Source organism: Salvia miltiorrhiza, unplaced genomic scaffold (assembly GCF_028751815.1).
Source record: "Salvia miltiorrhiza cultivar Shanhuang (shh) unplaced genomic scaffold, IMPLAD_Smil_shh original_scaffold_326, whole genome shotgun sequence".
NCBI classification, from domain to species: domain Eukaryota; kingdom Viridiplantae; phylum Streptophyta; class Magnoliopsida; order Lamiales; family Lamiaceae; genus Salvia; species Salvia miltiorrhiza.
This window is the reverse complement of record NW_026651527.1, coordinates 199,655-212,967: the sequence shown is the minus strand read 5'-3', so window position 1 is coordinate 212,967 and position 13,313 is coordinate 199,655. Positions and strand designations below refer to the sequence as shown.

At 35.4% G+C, this 13,313-nt stretch overlaps 2 protein-coding genes across 4 annotated transcripts; one reads left to right on the top strand and one right to left on the bottom strand.

Moving 5' to 3' along the window:
• Positions 1 to 2,715: 2,715 nt before the first annotated feature.
• LOC131004095 (transcription initiation factor TFIID subunit 9) lies at positions 2,716 to 4,871 on the top strand. Of its 3 annotated transcripts, none has more exons than XM_057930699.1 (4): positions 2,755 to 2,874; positions 3,336 to 3,367; positions 3,914 to 4,227; positions 4,368 to 4,871. In XM_057930699.1, the coding sequence occupies exons 3-4, from the start codon at positions 3,967 to 3,969 to the stop codon at positions 4,617 to 4,619; spliced, it is 513 nt and encodes a 170-aa protein (XP_057786682.1). In that variant the 5' UTR covers positions 2,755 to 2,874; positions 3,336 to 3,367; positions 3,914 to 3,966; the 3' UTR covers positions 4,620 to 4,871. The 3 variants fall into 3 exon arrangements, with proteins under 3 accessions (XP_057786680.1, XP_057786682.1, XP_057786681.1); XM_057930698.1 differs by having other exon boundaries at positions 3,336 to 3,379; XM_057930697.1 differs by lacking the exon at positions 3,336 to 3,367 and having other exon boundaries at positions 2,716 to 2,874.
• Positions 4,872 to 5,582: 711 nt separating this feature from the next.
• Positions 5,583 to 9,058, bottom strand: LOC131004094 (probable GTP diphosphokinase RSH2, chloroplastic). Its single transcript, XM_057930696.1, has 6 exons — positions 7,893 to 9,058; positions 7,613 to 7,798; positions 6,881 to 7,341; positions 6,539 to 6,697; positions 6,100 to 6,451; positions 5,583 to 6,009 (listed from the first exon to the last, which is right to left on the bottom strand). The coding sequence occupies exons 1-6, from the start codon at positions 8,595 to 8,597 to the stop codon at positions 5,713 to 5,715; spliced, it is 2,160 nt and encodes a 719-aa protein (XP_057786679.1). The 5' UTR covers positions 8,598 to 9,058; the 3' UTR covers positions 5,583 to 5,712.
• Positions 9,059 to 13,313: the final 4,255 nt, after the last annotated feature.

The following is a 13,313-nucleotide window of genomic DNA, read 5'->3' as shown; positions in this document are numbered from 1 at the left end:
TATTATTACTTTATCAAAAAAAATGTCGACTATTTCAAGGATCAGTTAGATTGATTAAAGCAATACATGTATGTGTATACATCTATCATCCATGAAAAGGAAAAAGCTCAAGGAAAATACTACTACTAATAAGCAGCAGTAAAGCAACAACTCATTCAATTTTCCTAGCAGGTTGAAAAAAGAGTGACAGCTAAATGCCATTTATAAAAGATCACTCATTTCTAAGACAATTATGAGTAAGCATTATTAATCAGTTAGGGTGTGTTCTTTTTTATTATAAATGATACGCATTATTAATCAGTTAGGACATGTTCTTTTTTATTATAAATTTATCATGATAAAAGAAGATAACAAAAAAAATTTACCTTTAAAATTATCATTTTCCTTTACTATAAAAAAAAAAATTTATATTTTCTCATTCTTTAATTTTTTTCTTAATTTTATATTCCTTTTTTTCATCCCTTCTTTTTTTCGTGTGATATAAATATATCCCTCTTTGAAATGAAAATCAGGGAATGAGAAAAAGCAAAATTCTCTTTTATAAAAAATGAGTAAAAAAAAAGAGTAAGAAATTTATTTTATAGCCCTCTCTGTTTTATGAAAAATTTGCAATCAAAGAAAATATAGATCTAATATATAAATAAAAGATTATTCATCTCCAAACATGAAAATTGAAAATCCACTCACACTCACACAAAAGCAACACATTATGACATTATACCTTTCTCTCAAACCCCATCACCTTTTTACTCCTTTTCCCCCCCTTCCATGCTTCAATTATCAATCACCTCTATTTCTCTCTCTCTCCTTTTTGGACGGCTCCCAGCTCACTTTTCCTGCATCAAATTTCTATCTTTCCACACACATTCCTTCACCACCTCATCTTCCTCTCTCTCTCCTATAAATCTCCCTCTCTCTCCTACCAAAATCCATCACCACTCAACCTAGGGCTTTCTTATTATTGTTTTTACTACCTCAATAACAATAACAAGAAAACTAGGTCTAATTATAGCAATGGAAACTTGCGCGCGTTATCCACACGCGATCAATTCTTCGCCCAGGGCGGCGGCGATGGCGCTGGCGCTCGTGTCGGCGATCGTGCTCTCGCCGCTGTACGTGGATCGCCGGAAGAGCGAGAGCCGCCTCGAGTCGCGGTGGAGCTCGAGCGGCTTGGTGCTGCCGGCCGTGGTGGCGGGGCTGATTGTCGCCATCAAAACCACCACTTCTAATTCATCGAAGAAGAATGCGGCGCAGAAAATTAGGGCTGGTGGATTCGAATCTGCAGATTGTGACGCTGCTTTCGGAATTGGGGGATCGAGCTTAGGGCTGGCTGGGATTTTGATCTTGCTCGTCTTTGTGCTTACGTGGCAAACATCTGTGCAGCAATTTTTCTGGAGATGAAAATTTGAATAAATTGTTGGTTATGAATTATGGTGGGTGTGAGTATGTTTTATTTTTAGCGTTATAGATTTATAGTACTTTAATAATATAGGAATTGAGTTTTACTAGTATTTATGTATGGATCAAGCTACCTTAAACGAAGTATGGATCAGGCTACCTTATAGGAGTATTATTTTAGGCGCATTTCAGTATATTCAAATGCAAGGTGATTTTGTTTTAATTAAATTTTAATTGTGATTAATATGATCATAATTAAGTATTAATAAACTCTAATTGAAGTGCGTTGTACACTTGAATGCACAATTTTTGCTATATTATACAGAAAATATTTTTTTTGAGAATATATATAAAGAAAATATTAGTACTAGATAAATCGCGAATATTATGACGCATTTTACAATTCAAAGACCACTTTCAAACGTTGGTAATTAAATACAATTATACTCTTATTTTTACAATTGGAACTCAGTCACTAGATGACCACGAACTTTGGGGCTATAGGTTTTGTGGCCATTTGGCTTCTCATGCATTTACATAAATTACTCGAGAGAAAAGATTAATCTTATAATAAAGAATAATTTGATAGTTGAATCGAAGGCTGCTAACAACAGGCTTGACATAATATTTTTAACTATGGATGATTAATAACAACATCAATGGGCAGAATGAGGAAGGAATAAAAAGAATTAATGAAAAATAGCTAATTGTTGGTTATGAACTTATGATTTATGGTGTCTTTATTTTATTTTATTTTATAAATTCATAGTAGAATAGAATAATTTATGTCTCTCTTAGATTCTAAAACATAGTGATAAAAGAGTATCATATTAGTAAAGAAGATTCAGAATTTGTCCCAAATAAATTAGCTAACTTCTCTTCTTTTTTCCTTTTCTTTTTCTTAGTTTTCTTTTTACCTTTTATTTAGGACAATCAAGCCAATAATTTAACACAAAGCATCATCTTCACTCCAAATAATAATAATACTTCCAATCGTCCCTCAAACATCTTCCTCTCTTTCTACTTTGGTATGTCCAAAAACATCTTTCTAATCTACTTTTGTAAATAATTGCACTTACTATTACTCTTCACTTTTTATGGGACTCATTCTCCACTTATCAAATACACAACTAACTTTTATAAAAACTCGTGTCATCTTCTATTAGGAAGATGTTTGGAGAACAGAGGGAGTAATATCTCTATGGCCCAATAGGTATTAAAATGGGCCGAGTATTGGATTTCCACTTAGTCCAGATTCTAAATGGGCTGAAATGGAATGGGCCCACGTTAAATTCATTTTGAAACCCAAAAAATTCCGTAGCCTAACTCACACACTGACACATATAACTCTACATGTATATGCAAAATCTTGCAATCGATTCTGCTATAATTTGTCGTGGTGACCGACGGCGGGTTGGCAGCATTTCGCGGAGTCTGGAGTTCCAGTGGCAGCTCAGATCGCGGATTTCCGGCGAAGTAAGAAAATTCGCAATATATATGCGTATATATTCACATTTTGGAGCTTTTGATTCTGTTATGTGATTAGTGATAGGCAGTTACGTCGAGTGGTCGATTGATTACCTGCAAAAGTATCAATTTCAATAAATCTACGCGTTTTATGTTATTCATGGCCGCACTTTATGAAATGGTTGAAGGATTGATGTTTAGAAGTATTGAAATTTCAATTCATTAGAATTGAGAATGATTAATTCAACTGGCTTTGTATGATGTGGAGCTCCACGATTGCTCTGAAAATGTCACTTATTGTAGTGTTGAAGATGATCAATTTTAACGAATCTCGTAGCTAACAGCCGGGGATTTTAGATGAAACGGTCAATTAAATTAAGTGTGTTGCCTTTTATCTGAGAGTTTCAGGTGCAGGGGTTGAACTAAGCTGTTAGAATGGAGTGTCATTTTGAATTTATCGTTTTCAACAGGTAGGGATGCTAGTGATGTTTTATTGCTCAAGGTGAATTTCGAGGTGTGAATTTTTCTTGTTATATGAAATGAGTTATTGGAGTTGCTGAGTTGCTGTATGAACTTTTTGCTGTTCTTCATGATGGAGATTTATAGCAACACAGTTTATTCATGATGTTGGATTAGCATATCGGATCTTTAGCATGAGATAAGTTTCTGGACTTCTCTTTTCTAGGGTTGAATATGTTTTTTTTTGGGTAGATCTGAATTAAGCAAGGCATTCTCTATTCTGTGTATTCTATCGAGCTCTTGTTTCGTGTTACAAGTGCTTATCATGTATATAACGAAGATCTCATAATATACATATGGCATTTTCATATGAAACTGGAAAACATGTTGAAAGCAGATGATACAAACTTCAGCATGCAATGTTGGACCAGTAGAAAGTTTTGGATTCTAATGGACTTTAAGTGGAATTCACCATCTGTAGTTTGGATTTGTGGCTTCTCTTTCTTTTTGCTTTGTTCATATTTCTCTGGTAAGAACTCTCATTAAAGCTGCACTAATCCTCTAGACTGATCTTATTGTTTTGGTATAGATATCATCAACATAAGAAGTGAAATCAGTTCGTTGTGAGCCAGTATTTGGGAAATGGCTGAGGGTGGAGAAGAGGATATGCCGAGGGATGGAAAGATTGTGAAGGAGTTGCTGAGGTCAATGAACATTGATGATTATGAACCCCAAGTTGTGCACCAGTTCTTGGAGCTATGGTATCAGTACGTTGCAGATGTGTTGACGGATGCTCAAATGTATTCAGAACATGCTGAGAAGTCTGTGATTGATTCTGATGATATCAAGCTTGCAATTCAGTCTAAAGTCAATTTCAGCTTCTCGCAGCCTCCACCACGAGAGGTAAATCTTGCTACTTATATTGCCTTCTTGTTTCGACTGTGACTTGGGATTATTATGATCTTCTTTAACACATGAAATGATTATCCTTTTATAGAAAACTCTGTATCATTGCTAAAAATCATGGCATTGCTTCTCACTAGGTGCTCTTGGAGTTGGCTCGGAGCAGAAACAAGGCCCCGCTGCCAAAATCAATAGCGGGACCTGGGATCCCCCTCCCTCCGGAGCAAGATATCTTGATCCACCCCAATTATCAACTTGCTGTGCCTAAGAGGCAACACGAAGAAACTGAGGATGACGAAGAACCTGCTGGATCGAATCATGATCAGAGTGATCTCCCACAAGATGCTCCACAGCCCGTGTCGTTCTCACTTGGAAGTAAAGATCCAAAATGATGAAATTCGATGGAGCTGTCTTGCTTGCAGTATAGGAGCTTCAGTTTGTTCTTGTGTCTGAATATGGTCCTTTGCTCCAATTTCAGACGACCATTCTTTGGAATGTAAATGTTGCTTATTATATATCTGTTATAGTTCTTGTTTTGTGCTCCTCATTAAGAAAATAAAAATTGGTCTCGTTTTGTAATAGCCAACTTTGTCCCGATTGACAACAGTGGAATGTGAATTTTCATTATCACAATTCACACAGTATCCCATTGTGCCAATATTCCTTGGTACTCTCTTATTTAGATGTGTTTTGTCTAGATACAATATACAAATTATATTATAATTAATTAAATATTACAAACAATCCTAATAAATAACAATAATCAAGTTAGTATATACTAGATCAAATCCAAATAAATTAAAAAGACCACTCACAGCGTCAATGAAATGATAAACCACATAAAAAAAAAGTGTATAGATCAATCCTCACCGTCCTTTTTTTCCCAACTCAAAGAAAGAAAAAAATTATTTGAGCAAAGCTCAATATTAACACATGTTCTTATTAAAGAGCTTGTTTAATACAGGTTATTTGAGAAATTAACACTAATATATGTGTACAATATGATGCTCTAGTTTCTTGTTTAGTAGAAAACACACTTTTTTAAAATTAAAAGCTCAAAAATATTACACAAAAAATGTGATTATACATACCAACCTTTCATGCGGTAAACATTATAAAAAAACATAGTTGTCGTAACTATAATAATTATTGATTATATATAAATTTAATACATCAAACAATAAACTATATATAACGAATATTTTAGTCTTATCCCAAATTATATTGAAGTAAATTTTCACAACTTCATCACATTTGGTAAGAATTCGATCAATAAATTCAATTTATTTTATGCGATTTGTTTAGGCTCTAAGTTAATTCTAAACTACTCTTTCAAGATTCAACACCTGATGCAGTTGGGTAAATAATTCCCTTCATAACACAACATGAACTGTTCTTTACAAATGCTTATGTACAAGAATACCTATTTCTTTTTTGTGTTATCAAATGTAAGACTACCAAAGAATGAATTCAGGTGAGAAGGGGTCAGCTTCTGAAGCTAGCCATGGAACCGGCAGCCAACGGCGTCGCACCTCTGTTGTACATCCGCTGGATTTCTTCCCGGTACTCTGTCAGCGACTTGTCCGGTATGGCTGGAGTTAATTCCACGACGTCGCCCATTTTCAGCTTGCAGGTGGGATCACTGACGGGCTTATGGTTCAGCCGCGGCCTTAGTTCCTCCTTAACAGGAAATCTGTATGAAGTCCACCTAGAACTGCCTCGACCGGCTGTCTCCAGCAGATCCATTACTGATGAGTTTGCTGGAAACTCTTGAACAGACATCTGCAGGTTGGAAATATGATGTTAAACTAACTCGATGAACTAAGAGTTTTGAAAAGGTCATTCTACATTGCATGAACATCAAGAACAAACCTTATCGTTCTCGATCATGATAACGAAGATGGGACCATCAGCGCCACAAAGGGGTTTGCACGAAAAGGTGCAATCTTTAGAATGGGTAGGGAAGGTGCAAGGTGGCTTCATGGAGTCGTCAAAACCAACAGAGGACCGGTCTTTGCTTATTGCCTCGCACTGCCACGTCATCACCCAACGTGCCCATTCAACCATCTGAAGTACGAAGGAAGAGTATTGGGAATCTCCTTCTTTGTACCTCCAATGAGCAGCTAAACCATACTCGGCTTGCAGATGCATCTCTTTTGTTCGAATCTGAACTTCAAGGGGCACCATATCCTTGCCTGTGACTACTGTGTGTAGAGATTGGTATCTGCAATGTGTAATACAAATTAAGTACACGATATATACAAAGTGAACCGATAGAACAACATTTTCAACTTTTGAGTTGTTGACATACCCGTTACACTTAGGACGAACAATGTAGTCTTTGAACCTTCCGGGCACTTCATGCCAAAGCTGCTGGACAACTCTTAGAGCTTTATAGCAGTCTTCTTCAGTTTCAACAATTAGCCTTAATCCATGAATATCATGAATTTCATCCATATTCAGCTTCTTTCTGTAGGAGGAAGAATTTCACCGGGTTATGACAATAGTTACACCACAAAGCTACACAAAAACACCAAGGAGAGTAGCCAAAACAGTGTATCAACAAAGTATATGAATTGCATCTTAAGGTCATATCGAGACGAACATCTAGATATGATTGTAGGAAATAAAAGAAAAAGGGAATTATACATACTTTGACATTTTGGAATAGATGCTGTACAAGCTCTTATGGCGGCCTGATGCACAGTGGTATGAAATCCCAGCATCCTTCAGTGCTTCCTCCAACTTCTCCAAAGAAGAAGTAATCGCAGCCTCGTCAAAGGACTTCAGAAGTTTGGAGGACAACTCTTGATGATGGTCCGGATAGAGATATGTGAAACACAGATTCTCTAGCTGCTCTTTCCAAGTCGAGATACCTAATCTATTGGTAAGAGGAACAAATATTTCCAAAGTTTCCTTAGCAAATCTTTGTTGCTTGATCAACGGCAACGCATCCAAGGTCAACATATTGTGCAATCGATCAGCAAGCTTTATCAGAACAGCCCTTGCATCTGCCATCGCAAGGAACATGGTGTGCAGTCGATCTGCCTCAACAGTTTTACAGGCGGTGTTGTTCTCGCGTGCAAGCTTGCTCAGTTGGCTCAGCTTAGATACCTGACACAGAAAACACAGTTCAATATGTCTAGCTCAAGTTCAAATATGCAGTTTTTAAACAAACTGTTGTTGATTCTATTGAAAAATTTCATCCTCCAAGCTGAAAAGAGTAATCAAAGTAATATATTTCAACATTCTAAAACCAATCCACATCATTAATAATTATCAACATCAACAAATCCAATAACATAGTTATATTAACCTAGCATCAAGACTAAAACTTCATATCGAAATGTAAGAAAGCAGAATAAAGATAACAACTTTCTCTTACCCCCTCAACTAAATCACCAACTCCAGCTCCGAAAGACCTCGATATATGATCGAAGGTGAGGAAAGAATCATCAACAGCGTCGTGCAAAAGCCCTGCAGCAACAACTGTAGAACTGGCGCCTATGTTCGCCAGCAGAGCTGCCGTTTCGACGCAATGCTGCAAATAAGGATGACCACTTGCCCGTTTCTACACAGAAGAAAACCATCAGATTAGTTAATTCTACAACCATCGCATTTTTGCATAAAATCGAGAAACACTTCAAAAGGAAAAAGCTAAATACCTGGCCTCTATGAGCCTTCTCCGCTTCATAAAAAGCCTTAACAACGAAATCATCCCTAAAAATCGAGTTCTTCGACTGCGCTTCGGAAAGTAAACCTTTCGCATAGGCCGGCAAATCCATCGCCATGAAATTCTCGTCCATGTTAAAAGTAAGCTCATCTGCAGACAAAGCATTCGACGACGAGGACAAATCAAAGTCCTTCACATTCAAATCTAAAGGCGCAGAATCGTAATCAACACACGAGCCCAACGCGTGCCTCACGAATCCTTTAAACATCCCCCCGCTCCCCGACCTAATTGAGCTTAAATCCGCGCTAATTCTCATGGGCGGGCTCCGAGAACCCGACGCAATTGAATTATTCAGGCCTTGAAGCACGGAAACCGGACTCTGGTGCGCCTGATCTCGCTTCATAGACGAACTCAACGACGAGTACCGAAACGAGGACCCCAATTCCTCGGTCCTGTCATGCCACAGAGCACCCAAATCCTCCGCTCCAGACGAATAACTCGCCGATTTGATCGCCGGCGACGCAAACAAGCACGACAGGCCACCCATCAATGGCTTCTGCGACGGCGATGCCGACGCCGACGACGTTGACCGGCTGTTCACATCCAAATCGTACGACGCGTGGGAGCTGATCTGGTGCGAAGCAGAGCACACGCTACTCGGCGGACTCGAGTAGAGCGCTATGGTCGAAACCGCCATAAATTCCGATTTCTAGCTTTTCACAGAAAATTGAGCACCCCGGAAAACCGTAATCGGAGCAATTACAGCAAATTCAAGGCCAAAACTTTCTGATCCGGCTAAATTGCGCAATTCACGGGAGAAATAAAGGAGTGTAGTTTGTGGGAATTTTGGACTAAATACAGAGAATCTGTACACAATTATATATACACATGGAAGAGAAAGTGAATTTTCTGGTTACTGATTGGGAATTGGAAATGAGAAAGTCAAGAAAGTGAGGTTTGAGACGACGAGTTGAAACAATTTGAGAGAGAGAGAGAGAGAGAGTTCACTTAGGGTTTGTTCAATTTCTATATTCTTCTACTCTGATATTTTTTTCTTTTTTCCCTGGCTTCTGTGAATCTGCTACTCTTGAAGACGGGTGATCGTATGAGATGAAAAGACCGATATACCCCTCTATAGTGCTGAAAATTGCAGAAATGAGAATAGTGTGTGTTTACTGTTTAATACGTACACGTATCGTATATGAAGATAGAAAAGGAAGGAATATAAGGGGTATATTGGATTGAGATTCTGTATGATTTTAAAGGATTTTGAAAATTTTGGTATATTCAATTCAAATTCTTAAAAGTTCTTTAAAATTCAGAGGTATTCAATTCAGATTTTTAATTTTTTTTTAAATTCAGATGTATTCAAATCAGACTTTTTAAAGTCTTTTAAAATAAGGTGGTATTCAACATTTCATAGATTTTAAAAATGCATAGATTCTGATGGATTTGTCAAAAAAAATATAAATGATGAAATTCGAGCTTCAGACTTGAGATTTCGACGGATTCCTCTAAACTTCACCCGAAGTCTATGGATTTCTAAAATCCTTTAAAATCTATGAACTTTTTAAAGTCTTTTAAAATCCTACAGAATCTCAATCCAATACAAAATGTCGAATTTGGTATATTTTACCAATGCTTGTATAGTGTACAGATGATTATATGTCATTTTTGAAATACTAGTGTTAATTATTAAAATGTAGTACGAATTATGTATATCGGATATTGCATTAAATGATTTTATCAATTAAAATGTAGTACGGATTATGTATATCGGATATTGCATTAAATGATTTTATCAATTGATATATTTTTTTATTTATAAATAAAAAAGTCAATTAATGTATTTTTGTTTATATTTTAAGGATTTTTTTTATCATAAAACCATTAGAACATGCTTGATATGATGAAATGGAATAAAAGAAATGAAAAAAAAGGTGGAACTGTAATAATGATTTCATCGATTCTATCATAATTTTTATAAATCGTTCTTGAGATAATAGTTTCTAAATGATACTAATAGTTAAAGTAAAATACTCCCTCCGTCTCAGCGAAGACGAGACGTTTCTTTTGAACACGAGATTTAAGACACTAATGTTTAGTGAAAAAGTGAAATAAAAGAGAGAGTTAATGAAAAGTAACTTTAATTTATTCCAAAAAAGAAAACGCATCAACTTCGTTGGAACTGCCCGAAAAAAAATACACATCAATTTCGACGGAATGGAAGGAGTATTAATATCCATCTATACAACTTTTTTGAACAAATAGTAATAGGTTCTCCTCTGACACATTAGATTGTGATACAATTTGAAAAAATTATTTCGACGGGATGGAGGGATTTTTTTAGCATTATTTGTGGATTGTTGGGTGCGCATTCAAGCATGCTCCGTGTATATTTCTATCATTTTATTCTTGCTTGATAGCTATTTGATGCATTCTTGTTGTTTTGCAGAAGGTTGAGGTATTTTGTGAATTAAAGTCACCGTCGCCGCCTCACGGCGCCCGTAGCCAGCACCGCTCGCCCTACACCGCTCGCCGCCCATAAGATGCGAAGGTGGTAGCAGCGGCGGCCACCTCACTGCGGCCGCCCATGGCTTCCCTGATATTTCGGGGGCCCTAGGCGAAAAGGAAAAAAGAGGCCCCTAAAAGAAAAAGCTTCGAGAAGTTGTAGCAAATTTGAGATAACTGTAAACCTATAACATAGACCATAAAGTGCAATAAACTAGAAAATAATGATAAAATAATTATAAAAATAACTTAGATCTTCTATCATTTTGAGACGCAAAATCATCAATAATTTCTTCAAGATCAAGTTTTTCTAATACCTCATGTTCAATGCATAAAACCGTTAATCCATTGAACCTTTCTTGAGACACAGTAGAACACAAATATGATTTTATCAATTTTAATTTTGAAAAACTTATTTCTGCTGAAGCTTCAGTAACTGGTATAGTCAACAATATTCTATATGCAATAAAAAACATTAGGAAAGCAATCTGAAACTTTAACAAACTCAAGAACCTCACCAAGAGACTTTGTTTCAGATGGTAAAAACATTTGTAGCACTTGCAATTTAGAATATAAATCTTCAGCATCAATGTCAAATTTATCATTATGTTTCAGGGCACCTTGAAGCTTAACACAACATTTGTGCAATTTATCACCATCCCATAAAGGTAACATCTTATGAGGAAACAAAAAGTCAAAAATATCTTCAAAAATTGTCAATTGTTCAAATCTAGCCTTTAAAGATAAAATAGCAATATCCACTATAACAATAAAATAATTGATCCTAAAAGACTCCTTATCATATAATGAAATCTCTTCTTGACAACTTTCATCAAATTGTTTCTTCCTACGAATCACACGTGCTGGTGGAAAAATAGGATCAATTTCCATCTTAGATACAAGGTCCTTAGCTAATGTCAAGGCCGACTAAAAACCTTCATCTCTATATTTTTCAAAATAAGAAATCAAACCTTTCAAAATAACTATTGCAACATCAATTTGCATATCTTTAGATTGTAGTTTTTTGCTAATCAAATTTGTTTTGTTCAATATATTATGCCATATAGTCATACCCAACAAAAATTCAAAATTCTCAAGTTCATTAGTCGCCAAAGACTCGACTTCACTCCTAGTTTTAGTATCATCACTAACTCTTTGATAGTTCAAATAGAGCATCTCTTATCTCATTAGGTTGAGTTATTATAGCAGTAACACTATTAATATGACTTTCCCATCTTGTTGTTGATAAGGACTTCAAAGTAAATTGATGAACATGATCCTGTAAAATTTTCCATCTTTTTGTAGAACTAACAAATAAAGTATACAAACGTTGCACAACTCCAAAGAAATAGACAACTTTAACATAAGAACTAGCCATATCACATATTGTTAAATTAAGAAGATGACAAGCACATGGCATATAAAAAGCTCTAGGATTAATATCAAAAAATCTCTTTTGCACACCTTGATGTTTTCCTTTCATATTGGAATCATTATCGTATCCTTGTCCCCTAACATTATCAATATCAAGATCAAGTGATTGTAAAGCATCTTGTATTTCATTAAAAATGGCTACACCAGATGTATCATCCACACTTAAAAAAATCAATAAAATATTCATTTACCTTTATTTGAGTGTTGGACATATCAACACATTGAATTACTAAAGTCATTTGCTCATTATGACTTATATCAGAAGTACAATCAAGAATCATTGAATAATATTTGGCCTCTTTTATTTTTTTTATTATATCATGTTTCATTTTAGAGGCTAATGTTGAAATCAACTCATTTTGAATCTTGTGACTAAGGCAATGATAGTGAATTTCCTTATTCTGGACACGTCTCAAGTGCTCTTACATTATCAAATCAAATTCTGCAAGTAATTCAAGCAAGCCAAGAAAATTACGATTATTATTTTGATAAATATTTTTATTATCCCCACGAAAAGTCAAATTACGTGTAGCAAGACATTTCACAACAACAATAATTCTTACAAAAACTAGTTTCCAATGTTTTTTTTATTTTTATGAGTGCTTGTAAATCTTTATCAATTGTTTGATTATGTTGCAATCTAATATGCAAATCAATCCAAGTCCTCATATTATTAATATACTCAATACTATTCTCATGTTTTTTGAGCCTATCATTTATATGCTTTCAATCATTCAAACCTTCATTTGCTAGCAAACTATTGTTTTGAAGTGATCTAAATAATTTGCAACAAAAACAATATACTTTATTTGCATCTTTTGAGTACACCAACCATTTTCTATCTTGATTCTCACCATTTGGTAGTTTTCTAGTATAATAAGAATATGCAAAATGTCTACCAAGCTCATCTATAGGGAACGTGAGATTGTATTCTCTGAAGGGGTCTTTCTCTATCAAAATATCTCTAGTTTTGTTATTAAGATTATTCCAAGTTCTTGGATCAAAGATATTCAAAGAATCATTTTTTATTTCTCATATCATCAATTTCTTCATTCTCAATATCATTAACTACTTCAACTTCATTCAAAGCATCAACTTCTTCATTCCCAATCACTTCTACTTCTTTCACCGAAGAACTAGAACTAGGTATAAGAAACTTATGAAAAGCTCATCTTTGAGTTTTAATCACCTCATCAATTCTTTTTCTTTTATTTCTTTTTTGGCTTCCTGATGAATATTTTCTAGGCAACATATTATAATCTTACAAACTAACACAAATAAATCAAAAATTTGATAGAGAAACGTGAGAGTAGAATACCTTGATCAATCCCTCATCTAAATTCTTGTAAATAAAAAAAATACCTTCCTTCTTCGAAAATGAAGCAAAGCCGCAAGCGCTGAGCTGAGCAGAGAATACCCTTTAATTTTAGCCTTCAGGCAGAGCTGCAGAGGTTGCCGAGGCCCGACC

What these genes read in the sequence shown, in the direction of transcription:
- LOC131004094 (XM_057930696.1), bottom strand. Translation starts at nt 8,597, where the DNA reads ATGGCGGTTTCGACCATAGCGCTCTACTCGAGTCCGCCGAGTAGCGTG. An exon ending in TTGGTGATTTAGTTGAGGGG is followed by an intron (nt 7,342 to 7,612) that starts GTAAGAGAAAGT and finishes TTTCTGTGTCAG; the next exon opens with GTATCTAAGCTGAGCCAACT. An exon ending in GTTCGTCCTAAGTGTAACGG is followed by an intron (nt 6,452 to 6,538) that starts GTATGTCAACAA and finishes TACACATTGCAG; the next exon opens with ATACCAATCTCTACACACAG.
- LOC131004095 (XM_057930697.1), top strand. Translation starts at nt 3,967, where the DNA reads ATGGCTGAGGGTGGAGAAGAGGATATGCCGAGGGATGGAAAGATTGTG. An exon ending in CGCAGCCTCCACCACGAGAG is followed by an intron (nt 4,228 to 4,367) that starts GTAAATCTTGCT and finishes GCTTCTCACTAG; the next exon opens with GTGCTCTTGGAGTTGGCTCG.